Below are 18,731 nucleotides of genomic sequence, written 5' to 3'. Positions count from 1 at the left end.
TGCTCAACAGCTCCGTATATCATACTCCTGCATTTCATTTATTTCACTACAGCGGTAGATAGAGAGCCGGAGCCCAGTTTAGAGCAATCGTCCTACCCAGGACCGACGGCTGATCATATCTCGCAGAGTATGATGTTGAAATATTTCTCCTGCCCCAGTTATTATAAGAGTGCGCCGGCAATTCGTAGACTCGCAGGTCGCCCCAGCCGGAATCCGCCCACGAGTCGATTGTGAAGTGCCGGTGGAAACACGTGTTTTTCCGAGATACTTGTATCACACTGAGGGATCAGTAGCTGTTCTCGTCTTGCCTTGTCAACGCGGTTTCTTGCTCCCTTATACGACAAACAAATTTGCCGTGTTCCCACTTCTCGCCAGGCTTGCCTTCTTGGTTCCCCTTCACAAAAGAGTTCATCCCTTCTCACAAGTCAGAGAACGAGCACTTTTTACATCTTGCTTACACACAAGAACTATCACCAGCGGTGCTCGATGAAAATATTCACACAAACAAGCTGGTGGCCAACATCAATGCAACTCGGGTAGTCCAGCACGGAGGTGTGCTGTCGTGCAAGGTCATTGAATCGTATCTGCTGATTGCTAAAAGACAGCTGGGTAAACAGCCAAAATATCTGAAGTCGTCGAGCTTCGGTAGATGCATCCGGCAAAATTGATTCCTCATTAACGGGGAATAACCCAGGGGGGCTGACATAGACAAGACACCTAAGCACGATTTGTCTGTCATACCGCTTCTTTTTCAAAGCTGCTCTGAAAATTCGACACACGCAGATACGCACCGACCCGCATGGCAGTGGACGTCTACCTCCCGCCATACGGGGATGTGACGTTAAACTAGAATAACTAAGAAGAGCGAGAAGCTCGAAGAATCAGCTGAAGATCGTAGTAAAGCTATATCGTCTCTCACTCGTGCCATCACGGTCTTCACAGGTGACGGAAGCTTATAGCTGACAAGTTTTATATCTACTTACTATAGCCGCTCCATTCCTAGGAGATGCACTACCATGGGGACAAATCTGTTTCTTGGGAGGGGGGGGTCTCGTGAGTGTCTCTAAATAACTAGCTGAGCGTTTGTACGATTATTATATCAATGCATTGCCAATTAAGCGGTGCAGCATTCCCTAGACAAGAAGCTCTTTTCTACGCCGCAAGTCCCTACTCGTTAATGAAGACCCACTTCGGCATATACCTTATGCCAGCGACTTCCCTCTGACCGACGTTGGAATGAAACGACACCGAAAGCCACTCCTGGATAGTTGACACTTTACAGAAGACGGATGAAATAACTCATCTGGCAAGAGCAACATTTATAAACTGCCTTCACAGGCTTCCGCACTTGTCTACTTGGTCGTACCATGCATCTGAGATGACGTGCGATAGCAGTCGTAACAGAATCGACCTCGCCGACTACAAACTCAGTGCTCTTTTCCCCTTTGACTGAAGTAATTACCTGCTAGTCTAAACACGACTGCTGCTTGATGGAGGAACTGCCGGTTTGGGCGTTTCGTTGTGCCCTTCATATGTGCGCCATGTAAGTGGCGACCTCTGTGATCCTGCATTTCAGATGCTGCACACTTCAGCAACCTAGGAATCAGGAGATACGTTGCCTTTCGAAAGCGTTTGGACAAAGAGGTTGGTACAACATGGCAGAATTACCTACAGAGCAGCTCAAGAAACCAAACACACTGACAGGAACAGGGGAACGCTGTGGGAGCTGCTGGAACACCACCACCTTCAGCGCAGGTGATACCGCTGCTGTCAAGAGTTTCTGCGTACCGACACCTAACAATCTGTGTGTAGACCGTTAACGTTTCGTTCGAAACACTTGACGCCACGCTACGTTGGGCTTAACAAGACGACTTCACCATAGTAGATGGCAGTCAGTCCTTTGTGACCACTGCCACGAAGCCGTATTGGTTCCCCAGAGCTTCCACAAGAAGTAAACATCCAGCCTGTTGTATTACCGTCCTGTCACATATTAACTGTGTACCCGATCTTTTCCTGGCGTTGGTGCTTGTCGCCTTCTTTGGCAAACGACGACAACGAAGACGAAGCAAACACTCGTCCTTTCTGTAGGGCTGTTGCGCGCGGAGAACCGCTATCTCCTGTAATCTGAAGTCGAGGATCAACTTCTGCTGCTACTGATCCTTATTTCTGCACGTGATTCTCCAACATAATAGTTGAACGCTCCACTACAAAATTGTTCCTCTTTGAGCTGAAAAAATGATCTGGAGAATCGCAGATCCCACAACGACGAACAGAAACAGGGCGAGGATCAGAGGTCCTACTGGATACGAATTCTGGGTACGAATTCGGCTTTCCGGAACATTGCCACGGTGGGTAATGTTCTTCTCGAATTGCGATATCTTGCACGCGTATTTCCTGTTCTGGCCCTGCAAGTAGTCCAGCAGCGCACAATAACATAGTCCTGAATGTGTTTTTTGAAACGGTAAGGCCGTCTGTTTTATCGGCGTAGTAATCATCCCATGTTTACAGACTGATTTACTTGATCTTTGACAACGTGCAAAACACAGTTGCCTGCAGCTGGTCCCCGCCAATACATCACACAACTCGGTCGCTTTGTGACCCGTTCCAGTGATCTGCATACTGTTAGGATAAGTGGAAAACGTAACTGTTTGCAAAGATCTACCAAAACTGGACGGGAGGACATAAGCTTCATGGACACGGCATGGTTTGGCTCCGCAAACTTAGTACCTCCCAAAGGTGGGAGACGAGACGTGCGGAGCAACAGATGCTGAGTACAGAAGCTGCTGCATCGCCCGCTTTTCTTTGAACGCAGACAAGTGGAGAACGAGAGGAACGTCTCAGGCGTTTGAGAAAAGGATCATACCGGCACACAAGAAAAGGGAACAAGTACACCAACACACACATCCGCCTTGAAGTCTTTCATCAACGACCGACGGGCAAGAAAAGACCTGGACGATTCTGGACGTACACAAGAATTTTCTGAACATAAGGTTCCTCTCCTACTTACCGCCATTGCTGGAAGCCAAGCAGACACAATCCTTGCTAAAGCTGGAGGAAAAAAGAAGAGTCACTACGCCGCTGTCAAGCCACGGTGTTCGTCCTGCGACGGGGAACAGTCCGTTGTAGGCGACCTGTACACTGGAAGGCAGTTGTTTCCCGAGTGTGTTGTCGCGGGTTGCGAAGATAAAGACACTTCCTCGAGGCACTAGCTAGTCCACGAAAAAAGAGATGACACAAACGCAGGTCACCGTATCTGCGCAACCATCACACCTTTTCAAACAGTTTTTCAAGGCAAAAGTGGGTGAACTACCACGACAACGACGCTACGCTGGACATGATAGCACGTCCGAGTAGTTTGCACCACCGTGCCGTCGAAAAGTGGAGGCTGCCAGGAACCGGAGCTGCCCTCCAGGGCTCGGACCGGCTTAAGCTCGAAAACCGACGAGTCACAACCCGATGATGACGCAGCACACAGCCACTCGAGCCGCCAGGGACGCGGGCCTCGCATTGCGCGCGAGAAAAACACGACTGTCGACTGAAGACAACGTTGGGGGTTATTTTACAGCATCGCAAGCCTGACTTTGAAGCTGACACAAAACGTTACCGCTTCACTTTTCCTTCGTAAGTTGCACATCCCTGCGGCTAGGCTGAGGCCGCAAAACGATCAGGAGCAGTTGTCGTAGGTACAACGACGCTTTGTGGACCCCCGATATTTGAGGTTCAACGAACAATTTCATCGGAAGGGCCGTAAGCGCCCGAGAGCCTCGTCGTAGAGGGTCCGTGCCGAGACGGATGTGAGCAGCGTTCTTGAGGGTAAGAGAACGAAGCTGAGAAGACACGTGCCCTGTCCTTCTACGCCTTTTAACGCTGGATTTACAGTTGTTTCTACTTTCGTATGATCCGCACACAAAATTGAGCGAACTTGGAGGTTCTGTCAACTGCACCTACGTTTTGACGCGAATTCACAACGATCGATTGTCTTGCCTGCTGCTTGTCGCCTGGTCGCCACTGAGAGGGAATTGATACGGCGCGCACGTTTTCTTCACGTGAAAAGGCGATCCGCAAGTTTAACGTGACCTTTTCAAGAAAGACCGTATCAAAGCTTGTCATCGCTAATTGGTCGAGTCAATGAGAGCTCTTTTCTACGATGTCGGGTCGGCGTGAATCCCGAGGTTCCGAAGGCCCTTGGGGCCGATCGCTACGCTGCTGTGCGTTTTCCCGCATTATGAGGCAGATGGTAGTGTTTGTCGTCGCAGTCTTTCTCTGTCCGAGGCTGTCATATCTGCGTGAGCTCGCGGATTCCGATGTGGCTGCATCGACAAGACTGGTGTGTCATGCGTCCGCTCTCGGGCAGCAGGACGATTTCAATGCAGCTATCGCTGAAATAATAAACAACGGAATTGTTTTCACCCCCGCGAAATTCGACTTTGATGAGGCGTACGAGGCCGCTAAAACAGTGAGCCAGACGCCCGTTATATGGGATGTCTACCATGTGGATGAGAAATTGCTTGTGCAGAAACTGGAGGAGAGCATGGAGAGATTCATACTCAATGCCTATCTCGCACTAAGACGGAAGGAACCAGACTTACGCGCCGTACCAATCGTAGGCAATGCGAGACTAATGCATTTCCTCCGAAGTCTACTGACTCGAAATCGAGTTAAAACTACCAAGTCGGACAGCGAACTCAGCAATATCTTCCGAGAAAGACCGCGACTATTCGAATGGATACCTGATTTGCCTGTTCAGGTCTCGGAGACGCACGATGAGCTCTAAAAAAGTTTTTGAACGGAGCCTTACGAACACACATCGCCAGTAAACAAGGATGGGCCTTAGATAAACAACACCTGTCTACGAATGGAGCATCAGACGGAGGGACTGGGTGTTCTAGTGTCCTTCCGGTGTTGTTTTCTAAACACGAAAGCGGTTATATACAGTGGAGAGATTGGATATTTGGTATTTTTCCGGTTCCATGCAAGTCCCGAGTTCACAGAAAAAGTGTTGACGTGTTCTGTCAGGGAACCATCATGCAGACGGTTCACAGCTAGGTGCCGCAAATTACTGTCATCAATGCCGTTCAGCTGGACGGAAAAGTTTTAAATGATAGCCTTCAAGACTTGTCAACCTATACGGCCGCGCGCTAGTCCTGCAACTGCGGTGACGAATTCAGTCCGCATCCATCCTGACGTGTGCAGGGCGGACAAGCATATCCAACCGGGTGCTTCTGCTCAATCATTGCAGCCATCGTAAAACTCAAGAGCTCCAGTACGGATTCGTGGAACTGACTGGAATGTCGCCACGTTCTTCAGCTGTGGTTCACCCTCAGTGCACGTTCAAATGTCGATCTCAGGGTCTCTTTGGTGTTATTCCTGCTCTCCATGGAGGGGCTCGGGGCCTGCTCGAATCCCGCCGACAGCAAGCAGCCACGAAATGCCTTCTCTGTCATTCCAACCGGCCTCCGTAGAGCAACACGCGTGAGATTCGGCAGAGAATCCAGAAAGGGCAGGAGTGACCCTCGGCCTTCTTCGATTTCATCAGCTGACAGTATGCTGACTTGCCGAAGAAGCACATGTAGCAGATTTTTTTCCGTTTGGCAGTCCAGACCCTGTTGGGTCACATTGAGAGATTCCAGAGCACGTTTCACGTTGAGTCGTTCCAGGGTTAGTGCATTGAGCTGAGGAAACTGCCTATCGAGATCCCCAGAGAGGTGCTGCGAATAAGAGATGTCTTCGTAGGATTCCTTTGCTATAATGTCTCTCTGCCACGATGTTGCGGTAGAAGAGTCCTCCTGATCTGAATCAGATGCTGAAGCGAAAGGATAAGGAGAGAAGCTGAAGTGCACGTACGGCAGCTCAGTGACAGATAATCGACGCAGAGCTGGGCAATTACCACTGAATAAAAATCGAGAGAGGCTCCCGGTTGAATCTACATCAGTAGCCTGAAAGCAAAACAAAGTGCATACAGAAGTCCGAAAAGCCAGAGATGGTGGAACCACATCGTCTCTTCGATGGCGTGATCGCCACACACTAGTACTTTACCGGCTGTGCCAGACATACGTCAGACACCATATCTAGGTGGTATTGATAGTGCCGTTTGCTGAAGCGTTGATGTTGTTTTGACAGAAGACAGTCAGTCACAGATCATCGCTTTCCATAAAGCATGTGGAAAAGGCGTACCTCGAGCCCCTCCAGCCTTTGACATTCCAAATCGAGGTCCACTAACCCCGCAGGGCCCTTGTAAGCTTTGAGACCAGGCAAATGCCACCGCGGGATTGGCTTTCGAATGTACGGAGTGGTGCTGTTGCTGGCTCTCTGTTTTATCTGTTCATGTTTTGTCTCACCAAAATTGTCTGCATTTAATTTCGTACCCGACGGTTGCAAGTTGCGTTGTCCGTTGGTCGTTTCTGCCAGGTTGTCGATAGTTAGTTCTTCGACTTGGGGAGCGCCTTCTTGTAGAAATGACAGAACTTGCTTTCGGTGTGAAAGACCAGTAGCGTGGATGCGCTGCAGGCTTGGACAGAAGAGATACACCAGGAGGCTACCAGGTACCGTCAGCTCCAACAACAAGGGGAGAAATATATTCAGCGTCGCCGCTCTGCGGTTGCCAAAGTCGTCGGGCAGAATGCCACCGCTCGTGCCCGTTTGATCCAAGCATCGTTCCGTTGTCTCGGCGGCTGATGAGGTCCCTGAATTCCAAATGCGGCTTTTGTGGCACCCGAACTCCGGCAAAAGCGACGCTTGACCAGTCTGGCAAGGCAGACTGAACGCTCGACTATTTCGAGTCCTGCGCCGGCCCACTTCTGCCCCCGCTGCCGAAGCCTTGGGACTACATCGGAGGCGGGTGCGTTGTTCATTTGGGACACGCTCGCATGTCCTCGGATCGCAGGCACTGGTAGACACAGGGGAAGAACTGTGACGCAAAAGCCCTCTTTCACCAGGCGGCAATGCAACACTAAGCTGGGGAATATGCAGGTCACGAGAATCACCGTCAGCCACAATTGCACTGGGGGGAGAACTGTTTAAGGCAGTCTTATTTGGTTGAGTGATTTGCAAGTGCCGGAGCTGGGATGAATGGTAACGGCTGAAGAAGTACAGGGCCGAGATATTCGGAATCGAGGCGGTAAGTGACTGCAGATTCGAGGTTTGAATGTACAGAAGAAGATGGATATCAGAAACTGCCAGCGAAGTAAGACTGGGCAGACATACGAATGCAGTCATTGTTGTTCCATACTTTCCTTCTGCCACTGTGACTGTAGAGTTGATCTGAGGCGTTGAGCGAAACAGAATCGGCAAGATATCAGCTTGCATTAGTCTTTCAAGATGCATTCCAGAACGTGACAGAAACGCAAGTAGTATTTCCCTGGCTACTCTCAGTAGCACAGGTGATAGAAGCTGAGCATCATCTTCGGACTCTGGCCTCCCGAAGTCACTGCTCTCAGAGGCAGAGGCGTAGTCCACGAACAGAGTAAGCAGCTTGGGTGCGCGAAGATGTTTCAGGAGTGAAACGTCGTCAACTTCAAGTATTTGCAGTCGACGAAGTTCGATTTGATCCGATGTCAAAGATGCGCTCCGCTGCTTTTCAGTACAGATACTGTTGAGTTGTTGGGAGACGCGAACTCCTCGCAGCTTCAAATCCAGTAGAGTATCAACGCTCCGAAGAAAGAGCCTGTGAAGCGAGTTTGCAATAGGGATATAGGATGTGTCGATCGATATAGCCATGCGCCTTACCGGTCCCGTTGCCTTCAATATTCTTTGCGTGACATCGTGGATAGCTTCTGAGTCACGAGCCACGCCAATTGTTATGCTATCACCGCAGTGCAGCGAGAGGTATCGAGCCATGCGTGCCTTATGCCTCGAGGGTAGCGCTGATGCCTTGCAAGCTAGCTGATTCAGAATCGTCTGAGTTATCCGGAGCGGTGCGTGAAACGTGTAGTGGGGACTGATTGTAAGGGAATTCCATGCCTTCGAGACCTGCTTGATTGTGAAGAGTGACGAAGGAGGGAGATAGACAGCGAGTATATAACCCCACCATTCGGGACCCAAAGAGCCGAACGCAGATCCACCTTCTTGGAAGACAGAGTTTGATACACTAGGAGGTTTAGGCATTTTTGACATACGCAGAAAATCGTCATGTCCTACGTTGACAACAAACCTTGCGGACCTCTGTTGCTAGCAGAAACGAACTGTCTTTTATGGAGCGATCGGGAAACAAGTGTCCGAAGACCGGTGTGTTTTCTTTGAAGATTCCCGACAAAAGCAGGATATGTCAGTCACGAACTGGTAAAACATGCTGGAATCACTGCGATACGACATAGCAATAACACTGGAGACGAAAAAGAGAAAAAAATCAGGATAGCTACACGGCCAAGACGCTACAGTCGTTCAGCCAGCACCAGCGTTTGTAGCGCTGGGTAGTCGTGCTCCGGCATCCGGATAGCCACAATAGTTTCAACGTGGTGTCTCGATGGCAAAGACGGACTGTGCTTACCTAGCCAATTACTGATGGCCTTCTGTAAAAATGACTGTGCCACAAAGGTGCTAGATGTGCCTTTTCCTGCCGCGCAAAATCTTCTCTGTCAGTTTCTTCAGTTTCCAAGGTCTGTAGCTGTGTATGACGTTGTGCGGGATCGTTGCATGCTCATATTGCCTTTGTCACTGTTGTGACTATTTTGACTGCAAGAGGCCCTCTGGGAAAAAACACCAAAACATGTCTAACTACTAGGTTGCCCAGCAGAAGAACAACAAAAGATATCGACACGATGAAGGCACATCTGCGACGGTGAAGAATCGAATCGCTCTTGCAGCTTTCATAGACTGAATAACATCTCAGCTTTCATTCGATACTGTGATCTACCAGGCGTTACTGGTCAAACTTAATCTGACGAAAAGCATCTGAGTTCTTTACCTCCTTTGTTATCACGTGGCTCAAATCAGCTGATTTTCGACGGCTCATTGACAAGTCTAGAACAGGAAACGGGGAAGAATTGCTTGTGCGAAGTGCAAACCAGCACTTGCGTGCTAACAGGAAGGGGCAGTGGAATGATGTGAGAGTCGCGTAAAAGCAACGATGCATCCAGGGCGTCTCAGCCAATGAGAAGCACAATTCTGTGACAATGTCCCGTCGGGTGACAATCAGGAAGTGCTGTTCTGCAACAGGGCACACCTTCACGTTTTGCTGTTGACCCCGGTTTCAAAGATATACGTAACAGTCTGTGGGTCCGTACGTGTTGATGCCTAACTAATGTATGAAAATTGACAGACAGTCGCAGAAGACATCTGAAGAACGCTGTTCTACAAGAAGCCACCTATGGGAATCGAACCCACGACCTTCGGTTTACAAGACCGATGCTCTACCACTAAGCTAAGATGGCACATGAACGGCTGTGATGCGCACCACCCCCGATACGAATTGAACGCCGTTGCTGTTCCGCACGACAGCAAAACGGAGAAGCGCTTAAAACGAAGTTGTCTGTCTTCGTTCGGACAAACTTCATACTCAACAGCCGCCGACATCCAATCACTCCGCCGTCCATGATATTCGGTTTATGCCGATCGTCCTTGTCCATCGATTATCGTCACTTTCGCTCATTCCTGACTGCCCTGCATCATACCAGCATGAGAGCGACGTTAGGAAGAGAACACAGAGAATTGTTTGGATTCTACAAGCCAGAGGCCTTATGTTTCACCCTCGGGTTTTGACAAGACAGTGTCGCACGCTTAGCAACGTGCGCTCTGTGATTCTTGAATACAAGTGCACTAAAAGTTCTTTTGATAAGAAGAAAGTGGGCTATCGCCTAGGCAACATAACTGCTTAACTGTCTGCACCACGCTACGAATGATGTCTGCCGAAACAAGTTTTGTGATAGGCGCAAAACTTCGCCGCACACTGATGTGTCTGAACGCTGTGTGCGTGGTACGGCAACCGTGGCCCTGTTTTGAGTCAGCGTCACATCGCTTCATCGAAGATTCCCATCTGACGCTTTCCCATTTTTGGGACGACTCCAGGAATTCAAAGATTTGACTATTCAGCTTTGCGGACGCCTGTACAGCGACCATGTTATTACCTGATCGGACACTACTTTTCACAGGATCTTCCTGAACTGCATGCCGGCAAGTAGAAACCACACACAACCCGGCTAGTGAACGTCGGTCTGCACCTGCACCACGCAAATACAGAACCTATGCACCAACCAAGAATGCTACGGCTTTACGTGCTGTGTGTATCAGAAAAAATGTCAACCTACAACTGAAGAATGAGTGGATCAAACGCAGGCATACCCTGAGACCTAGTGTCGACATCTGCGGGTTCCCCAGATAGCGAGGGGGCCGGGGCGACTTTTTTTGTGCCCTGGTCCAGTTGCGTAGTTCGATAAGGGAAGATAAATCTCTTTTCCTCTTTGAACTGCTTGAGACACTTAGGCAGCTCATGCAACCTTTGCCATTAGTTTTCTCTTCATGTATGGGCGCCAGACATGCACAGCGCCATACAAACTGAAGTAGTGGTTGGATAACGCAGCAACCGCTAGTCCCATTCAATACGAGGAATCGTGTTTCTGTCCATTACCTTACGCGATAGCATCAAACATTCATTCATGCATGTGTTTCGGAAAGAATACACTCTTTGGGAGCCGTGCTTAAACCGTAGGGTTCGAGTTTATTCGCGTTCATCTTTGTGATACAGCGTTACCAAAAGACCGCAAACTGGCTCCTGCACACAGGGGTAAAACTGTGAGTACCTAGACGGTCCGGTGTTCGAAATGCGCAAGAAAGAATTTGTGTGGTTGAGCTGATCTCAGAATTTACGGTGTCACCAGTATCATGATTCGGGTTCTCCTCCCAAATACATTTCATGGAAACCTAAAAATCGCATTCGTGATTGATATTCAGCGTGAGTAGTTTGTGTGCTTGGACATTCACTGAGCATCCACGGCATCGATAGGGAGGCGTGTCCAAGCAGTTCTGGGGTTTCCAGCCCGTTTCAAAGGTCACAAGTTTCTTGCTTTGGTGCACGTGCGTAATCGTCAAGCACCGCATCTAGCACCGTGACACTCTGGCGATTAGGACGTCGTTCCGGTACCACCCGCAATAGCGTTTGAAAACACTTTGCGTTGACAAAGAACAATTTGTTGGACTATTTGAGTCATTTAGTGTGTTAAGTGGGAAGCCATAAATCCGCATTCTCCACGTCAAAACACAACGAGCGGAGATGGCCCTGCACAACGATTTGCTGGCGCCATTCGAGAATGCTGCGCTGCCAGGCAAAGCCGACGAGGAAGCCATTCGGCGCCTAGAGGCTCTTGAACTTACATACAAAGCAAAAGAGGCAGAGGCGTTTCTTGAGAGAGTCGAGGAAGTCCATGAAACAATTCAGGGCCTTATTGACGGGTCCATCGATGCCGCCGAACTGGAGCGCCAAGAAGAAAGGGAGAAATGGCGTGAGCGAGCGAAGCAAATCAACAAGGAGGTGAGCGTGCACCCAAGCCAGAGGTCCAACGCCAGCAGTGAGTGAAAAAACTCCTTGATGTCCATTTTGACTATTGGAGGCAGAATTGTTGCGTGCCTGATTTGCCGCTTGGGCAAACTCCAGGAGATCCGAATAGCGGCGCCCACACACACTGTTTGCTCCGGGTTGCTCCTAACGCTCCGTTCCACCAGATGGGCTCTTTTTCTAGCTCGTCATGGGGCACATTTGGGTAGAAATATAAAACCAACCTCTCTGACCCTATAAAAGCTGGAACTGAAAGCAGATACCGCCCTCACGATGCTGCGGACAGTCCGAGGTCCAACTTATGGCAGGCCGGACTTCCTCCAGCATGCATTTCTCTTCTGTTGGATGGAACTACCGTTGTGCCGCAACGAGAAGCTGACGACCCGACACTGTATCACGACAACACACGTACACGTGGTTGGTATTCGGTGTACTTTCTGAGCCAATGAGAAACGACTGTATCACTGAAGATATCAGCCTCTTTCACATCTGCCGAACTCACGAGGATGAGTTGCGCTCCATGTCTGTCCACTAGCAGCGGAAAACTCCAAATAAATCGCGCCTTTCCGTGTCGCGGAAGAGGGGACTCTTCTGCAAGTGGCTCGTTCAGAAGCAGGACTCTGAAACATAGAGCTAAGAGTCTCCGTAAAATAGTGGCGCGCTTCCGCTTGCAGTTTTGTCTATGCGAAACAACTGCTTACTCGATTCGTAAAGGTGTCCAGCGGCACTTCCTCCCTAAATGGACGGCTTCCACTCGGCAATACCTCACGAAGTCATGAGGACGCACGTTGTCAGTTGGAAAATCGCGATTTCGCACCGAATCTTATTGCTGTTTTCAGGAAGAAGCTGCTCGGGCACGAGAGGCGCTTTTGATGGGGCGAGAAGGAAAGGGGGAAAACAAGAAGCGGCCGTACACTTTCTTTTGTCGAGCGTGTCTCGTGGAGTTTACGCTGCCTTCGATGACTCAGTGCACTCGGTGCGGTCGGCCCGTGTTGAGCAGGGAAGCTCGCCTGGCGCAGCTGGAGGAGAAAGTGGAACTTTTCAAGGAGGAGAAAGCGAAACATCTGACGAGGAAAGCTCGATGGAAACAGTGGCTCAACACGAGGAAGTTTGTGCGGAAGACGAAAGTGATCCACTACCAAACATGGGAAATGTGGGAGCCTTCGACAGATGAAGACGAGAAGGGAAATGCATCTGCAATCACCCCTTCGGACGACCCCGCTTTCCAAGCGCTGGAAAAAGACCTACACGCGAACCAGAAGCAACGGCAAGACCGCAGGAGCGCAGCTCTCCGGTGCAAAGAACGAGGAAATCTTCTGCTAAAGAAAGGCGACCTCCTCGGTGCTCTTGACGCCTACGAAGAAGGCCTGGAGCACAGACGTGATTTGAAGGAATTGTGGACGAACAAGGCCCTGGTTCTTCTAAAACTCAGAAAATATGAAGAAGTTTGCCAAGCGGTCACCACACTTCTCGAATATTGCAAAATTTTCGAAGACGGGTACGCGAGAAACGAGAGAAAAAACAGCAACGTGGCAGTCCCTTCGCTGCCCTAAATGACGGAAGTATGCCAGGCACAATATCTGGAGTCCTGCTGGTAGCTGACGGTGAACCAGTGGCTGATCTCCGAACATGCCTTTAACATAGAAGGTAAAGAAAAGTAACTAGGTGAAATTCCGAATATAGGCTTCTGGAGGAGCTGCTTCACACTTGACTTTAAAAAACGCGTTTCTGCCGCTGTCGGCTGTACCAAAGAGAAGCCGAAATGCGCACAGGAAGGGACACTGCTTCTCCGTCGGGTTTCACATCTCGTACAGTTTTATGGTACTTCTTCTTTCTCGCCCAAGGCACGAGGCGACCTCCGTCCGGTGTTCCTATCTCAGTATCTGTGTTGCCTCTAAAAGTGACTGCGCCTTTCTTCTGTAGACTCGCCGTTCTCCGTGTCTTTCGTTCTCTCTTCTTCTCTTGCCTTCACCACAAGATTCAATGACTTTCTTTTCTCTCTGTCTCCACACGTACTTCTTATCCACTTCCTGATTTCCATCTGCTTGTTCGTCTCCTCACAGGGCTGCATTTTCTCTTGTTCTCCTCTTTCTCCTTCCTCTCTGCGTTAGTTTCTACGCTGTATCCTGTTACCCTCTCTTCTCACGCTGACGGCAGAACGGCTAGTCACCGGTAAAAACACGATGTGCTCGGGAGAGACTCATAGATACACGGAGTGTTCTCGAAGTCATGCTAACACAACAGAACTTACATGAGGTGAGCAAAGACCTTTTAGATGTGAATATCAGTCACAGTCGTGGAAACCGGAAAGGTTTCCGGCAAACTCACTCGAGCCGGGTTTGTCGAGCTCGCGGACGTCGTGGGTCATGCCAGCCTTGTAGCCCGTGAAGGCGGTGAGGTGGGGGGGCTTGGATGGGTGCTCGTCTAAGTCTCTAAGCTATACCTTTTGCCGTCATCTGTACAGAACGGAACACCGTTCCAGGATACTTTGGCTCTGTTGCGTTCTGTTCTGTTTCTTCTTCTCGTGCGTCTTCCCCTTTGCCAGATATGAAAAGTCAGCACCCATTTGCTTCAAGGCTCTCTGCAGACGCGCCCTGGCATGCCGCGCCATGTATCGTTGGGAGGAGGCACTCTCAGACATGAGGCGGGCAGTGTCGCTGTGCCCCGGTGACCGGGAAGCTCGAAACCTTCTTAGGGAGACAGAGCTGCACGTCAGGCAGTGCAACGACCTCTATACCATTCTCGACGAAAAAGATCATAAACGTGCCGAGGCAGTACATCCAACTGTCGACCCGTCAGAGCATCCTGCTTCCCCTTCTTGCACACCTACTCGCTCTTCTTCTACTTCTGGTTCTTCTCGCTCCTCGTCGCCGCCAGGCTACACAGATCACTATGACAAACAAGAGCCATCTTCAAAAGTGGGCAGCATGCCAGCTGCCAGCGAGGGACCTCAGCAGACCTTCTTGCACAGAACAGGTGACGACGACGAGGAGAAACTCAAAAACGAACAAGCGGATGGACCACCATGTGCGTACGCGGAGCGAGACGGAACGCGCGACGCAGAAGGAGACTTTCAAGAGCAATGCATTGCCGCGGAAAGCAAGAACAGTGGCTCAGGACATACAGCAAACACGGTAGACGACGCAACACTTCAAGTGCCCGTGGACGACAATTTGAACACTACTGGATACGAGGTCGTTGAGCCACCTGTGACTGCGAACCCAGATTGCGTCTCGACCCCTGCGCCTTCTGCAAAGGTCCTTGTCACCTCCTCTCTCCGTCCCGTCCCACAGAACGAAACTGCATGCTCTGGGTCTCCTCTGAAACGCGGAAAAGAAAACAGAGGTTTCTTCTCCCTCACTGACGCTCGTCATATCCCGTCGTCTTCGTCGTCTTCTTCGTCTTTTGCTCTCCGTCTTTCCCCAGGTTCAAGCTCGTCCTCACTTCCGAAGGACGCCCCGTCAGCTTCTGTCGAAGAAACTCGGTCGTCTCTGTGTCGCCTGAACGAGAGCGTGGGCCAGGTGCTGAGGACAAACCACACTTTTTCATCTATCTCCGACCCTCTCGTCCAGGAGGCCTTGAGCGTTCTGCAAAAATGCCCTGCTGCTCGAATGTGGTTCTGGTGCTATCCGCTCTCTCTTTCTCCTCCTGCATGCAAAGAACCCGTGGAACACGTGCAGAGCTCCACTTCTAAAATCAACGAGGAAGGACAAGGAGACAACAGAGAGGAGGGAGGAGACAACAGAGCAGGGCGGAAAGGAGATAACACCGTCGGAAAGGAAGGAGTAGACACAGGTGCAGGAGAGCGACCCGTGAGTAGGAACAGCGAGGGAGAGAGGCAGGCACATGTGGAAGTGAAAAACGCAAAGAAAGGGCAGAAAGAGACGCAGGACGGACTGCTGAAGCAGAAGACGCCTAAGGATTTGGCAATCGAGGATATCTGCGTGGCGGCGAAGCAGATGCGACGACTGAAGAGAGAACAAGAAGAAGGCCTGAGGAATTGCGGCGGCGACAAGATCTCTCGTACCAGGCCGGAGAACGAATTCATTTCGCAAACGATCGACACACTTACCAGGTGTTCTAACGCGTTCCGCTGTCTGTACTGCGTCTGCAGCTTTGCCGCATCGGAAGACGCATGTGGTTCACAGACGGCTTCTGAGGACCATTGTGAGGCGTTTGCAGGGACCTCTGATTTGTCTGCTTTGAGGGAAGAAGCTGCCGTTCTGTCTCTGTCGGAGACCTGCGATGCCTCCGCTGCTGCATTGCTCTCCCTCTTCCCTGACATCATGGCAGGAGAGGCGTTTTCGCCGTCCATCAGAGCTTTTGCAGCCAGCGACGAATTGCCCAAATCCGCACGGGATGCGAACTCGAAGGCGCCAGGAACACCCACAACGGGCAGAGACACAGAAGAGACACGTTCGGAAAAGGAGACGAAGCTGAGAGAGATGAAATCCCTTCTGCTCGGACTCCTTCACTTATTCTCCCTTCAGTCGTCGTCTCGAAGGAAACTTGTTGAGCACTTACAGAGGCGCCGAGAACTCGACTCGTTTTTGCTCACTCTGCTGTCTCTGATGCATGAGGAAAGCTGTGAAAAGACGAGTCCCTGGGGGTCTTCTTTCTCGCCTCCATTGCTCCCCTCAGAAAATGACAGTCACAAAGTATCGAGGCCTGCCCTGCAGCATGCGCGCCAGGCTCGCAAAGAGGCTGGGAGTCTTTTCTGCAATTTGCTGCTCGAGCGCTCTGTCCGAGATGCCCTCTCTGGGCGGGCATCCAGCGTTTCCTGCGGCGAGAACGCGTCGAAGACAGCCAGGAGCACGAGCGTCAAGAAAGCAGGGGAGAAGAAGCAACAAGAGAAAGAGAGAAAAGACACGTATCAGGACGAGACGTGGGAGACTTTCCAGATGATGTGGCAGATTGTTGTATCCCGAGTTGCCGCCTTGAAGCGACGCTGTGCCGTTTTGGCAAAACTGAACGAGCGTCTATCAGGCGCATGCAGCAGCGGCGAAACAGAAGAGACGGGACGAGAAAGAGGAAAACGGCTTTCTCAGGAATTCGCTTTGCTTCTGAAAGATCTGACAGCGTTTGAAGGACGCGCCAATAACGGAGAGACCTGCCTCACTCACGCGCGCCGCAAAGTAGAGCGGATTCTCTCTACCACAAAACAGGGAGCCGGAAAGGCGAAAGTGACAGAACAGGAGAGAGAGGAAAGTGAGGCGGTCTTGGAGTTCTTCCTCGAACTCCTACACGAAGCAAATGGAGAAACACCGCTGGGACACCTTCGAGGTATTATCTCTCAAGCAGCTGAGACAGAGCGAGAAGATTCAGCTGCGGTCGATGTGCAACAGTGTATCTCCATTTTGACAAATCTCTCCCGGTGCTCCACTCTGCGGATCCTGATTCTCAGAAATCTTCACGAGACCCTTCTGCAACTTGTCCCGTTGCTGCATGCAAACTCGCTTTCCCCCAGCTCGTGCCCAGATTCTCTTTCTTCTGTTGCTTCGCTCTCTTGCTCGTCGCTTCTGTTCTCTGTGGGGAAACTCCCTACTGCAGAGTTTCTTGGGCTACTGGTGAACTTGACGTCGTCCAGTGCCGGTGTGGAGGCGCGACATGAAACAGAAATCGCAAGGCGTCAGAGTGAGTTCCTCCGCGACGAGCGTCTTGTCAGTTTCCTTCTTGCCTGTCTCCCTGGGGAACGGAAGGAAGCACAACGAAGACGGAGAGGGGATCAGGAAGCTGAACTCGTGACCATCCGAAGCCTCACCCTCATGTGTCGCATGGTTGTCGCCCTTGCCACAACCGAGGCAAATCAAATACACACGCCAAACCGCGTACACGGGATTTGTTCTCCCCCTCTTTCTCCCCGCTCTTGTTCGAGCAACGCTCCTGACAGCTCTTTGCGTTCTTCCCTTTCTCCATCTCGTGTTTCTCCTTGTTTATCTGTTGAGGAAGTGACACGCAGCTTGCTTCCTTCTCTCGGCGACCTGCTTGGGCGTTGGCAGAAGAACGCGGTGAAAAGAAAGAGGGAATTCGAGGCTAAACAGGACGCATGCACCATTGACCAGAAGACAAGTACTGCAGTTCAGCTCTTGTGCGTGCTGACACAAAGGACGCCTTTCCTCGCTATGGTGGCACGCGCTGAGGCTGCTTGCCGGAGGGCAGAAAGTGGGTTCGAAAACAGGGAAGAAAGAGGAGAGAGAAGTGGAACAGACTGTACAGAGGAGAAGAGCGAGGAAGAGAAAGAAGAGGGTAGAGGTGGAGAAGAGAAGGCGCAGCGTCTCTGCGGTGAAGAAAAAGATCGTAGTGGACAGAGAGCTGCGATGGGAGAGCAGCAAGGAGACAAAGAAACAGAGAGAATCACAGATGGGAAGACAACAGACATGTTGCAGGCATATAGGAGAGAGGAGGCAAGAAAAGCACACATGGCACACAACACTTTCGGACTGACAAACCTGGTGCAGTGGGTTTGTGAGATACTGAAGGCCGCAACACCTAAAGGATATGCAAAGGATGCTGAGGAGATGAAAACACCAACAGCTTTGGTTCGAGGGAATCTTCTTCTTTTTCTGGGCCTTGCCGCTAAAGCGCAACTCGCAGCAATTTCTCGAAATGTTCAACGAGAGGGAGACAAACCTAGAAGAAGAGAGACGGTAAACATCACCGGAAGAGTCGAGACAGCTGAGAAGACAACCACAACGGGAGGGAACACATACGATGCAAAAGAAAGAACAGAAAGGGAGGACGACGACAAAGAAGGGTCTGACAGGGTTCTAGAAGACATGGACTTAAGTGCAGGGATTTTCTGTTGCATAGAAGCACTGAGGAAAGACGTGAGCGGACCACAACGTAATGCAGCTGTGACTCTAGCTGCCCTGGCGCAGATTACGAAATACAAACCAGCTATCATTGCTCTAAAGGGAATGGAAAGCCTAATGCAAATTGCAGGACCCCTGCTACTAAAGAACCATTAAAGCGGCACCAATGAGCATACAACGTTCTGGTGACAATTTCATGCAGTTGGGTCCCCATTTCCAGAGGCAACTCCAAACACAGTTGCATATATATACCTATATAAATATATTCTTGAAGATGTATGAGTGTATCTACTTGTCCTAAACTCGCTTCGTATTGGAGAGTAATGTATGTGTGCTTGCAATTGCAGTATGTGCAGATGGTCGCAATAAGGACACGCGGTAGCCCAGTCGCTTCTGGCACTGACAGCCCACTCCGATGCTTTTAAGAATCGTGT

The 18,731-nt window shown here is 50.5% G+C and overlaps 2 protein-coding genes and 1 non-coding gene across 3 annotated transcripts; 1 reads left to right on the top strand and 2 right to left on the bottom strand.

The window, feature by feature from the left end:
- Positions 1-1,574: 1,574 nt before the first annotated feature.
- TGME49_276940 (ribosome associated membrane protein RAMP4, putative) lies at positions 1,575-3,336 on the bottom strand. Its single transcript, XM_002370401.1, has 2 exons — positions 3,008-3,336; positions 1,575-2,405 (listed from the first exon to the last, which is right to left on the bottom strand). The coding sequence occupies exons 1-2, from the start codon at positions 3,011-3,013 to the stop codon at positions 2,205-2,207; spliced, it is 207 nt and encodes a 68-aa protein (XP_002370442.1). The 5' UTR covers positions 3,014-3,336; the 3' UTR covers positions 1,575-2,204.
- Positions 3,337-9,296: 5,960 nt separating this feature from the next.
- TGME49_276950 lies at positions 9,297-9,368 on the bottom strand. The gene has a single exon. It is a non-coding gene; the product is annotated as a tRNA-Thr (tRNA).
- A 1,835-nt stretch (positions 9,369-11,203) lies between these two features.
- Positions 11,204-18,453, top strand: TGME49_276960 (tetratricopeptide repeat-containing protein; the record flags this gene model as incomplete). The annotated part of the gene is made up of 3 exons (XM_002370402.1): positions 11,204-11,461; positions 12,325-12,983; positions 14,031-18,453. The coding sequence occupies 3 exons, from the start codon at positions 11,204-11,206 to the stop codon at positions 18,451-18,453; spliced, it is 5,340 nt and encodes a 1,779-aa protein (XP_002370443.1).
- Between the last annotated feature and the right edge of the window lie 278 nt (positions 18,454-18,731).

Source organism: Toxoplasma gondii, chromosome XII (genome assembly GCF_000006565.2).
Source record: "Toxoplasma gondii ME49 chromosome XII, whole genome shotgun sequence".
NCBI classification, from domain to species: Eukaryota; Apicomplexa; class Conoidasida; order Eucoccidiorida; family Sarcocystidae; genus Toxoplasma; species Toxoplasma gondii.
Note: the sequence above shows the minus strand (reverse complement) of the source record. Positions and strands in the feature narration are given on the sequence as shown.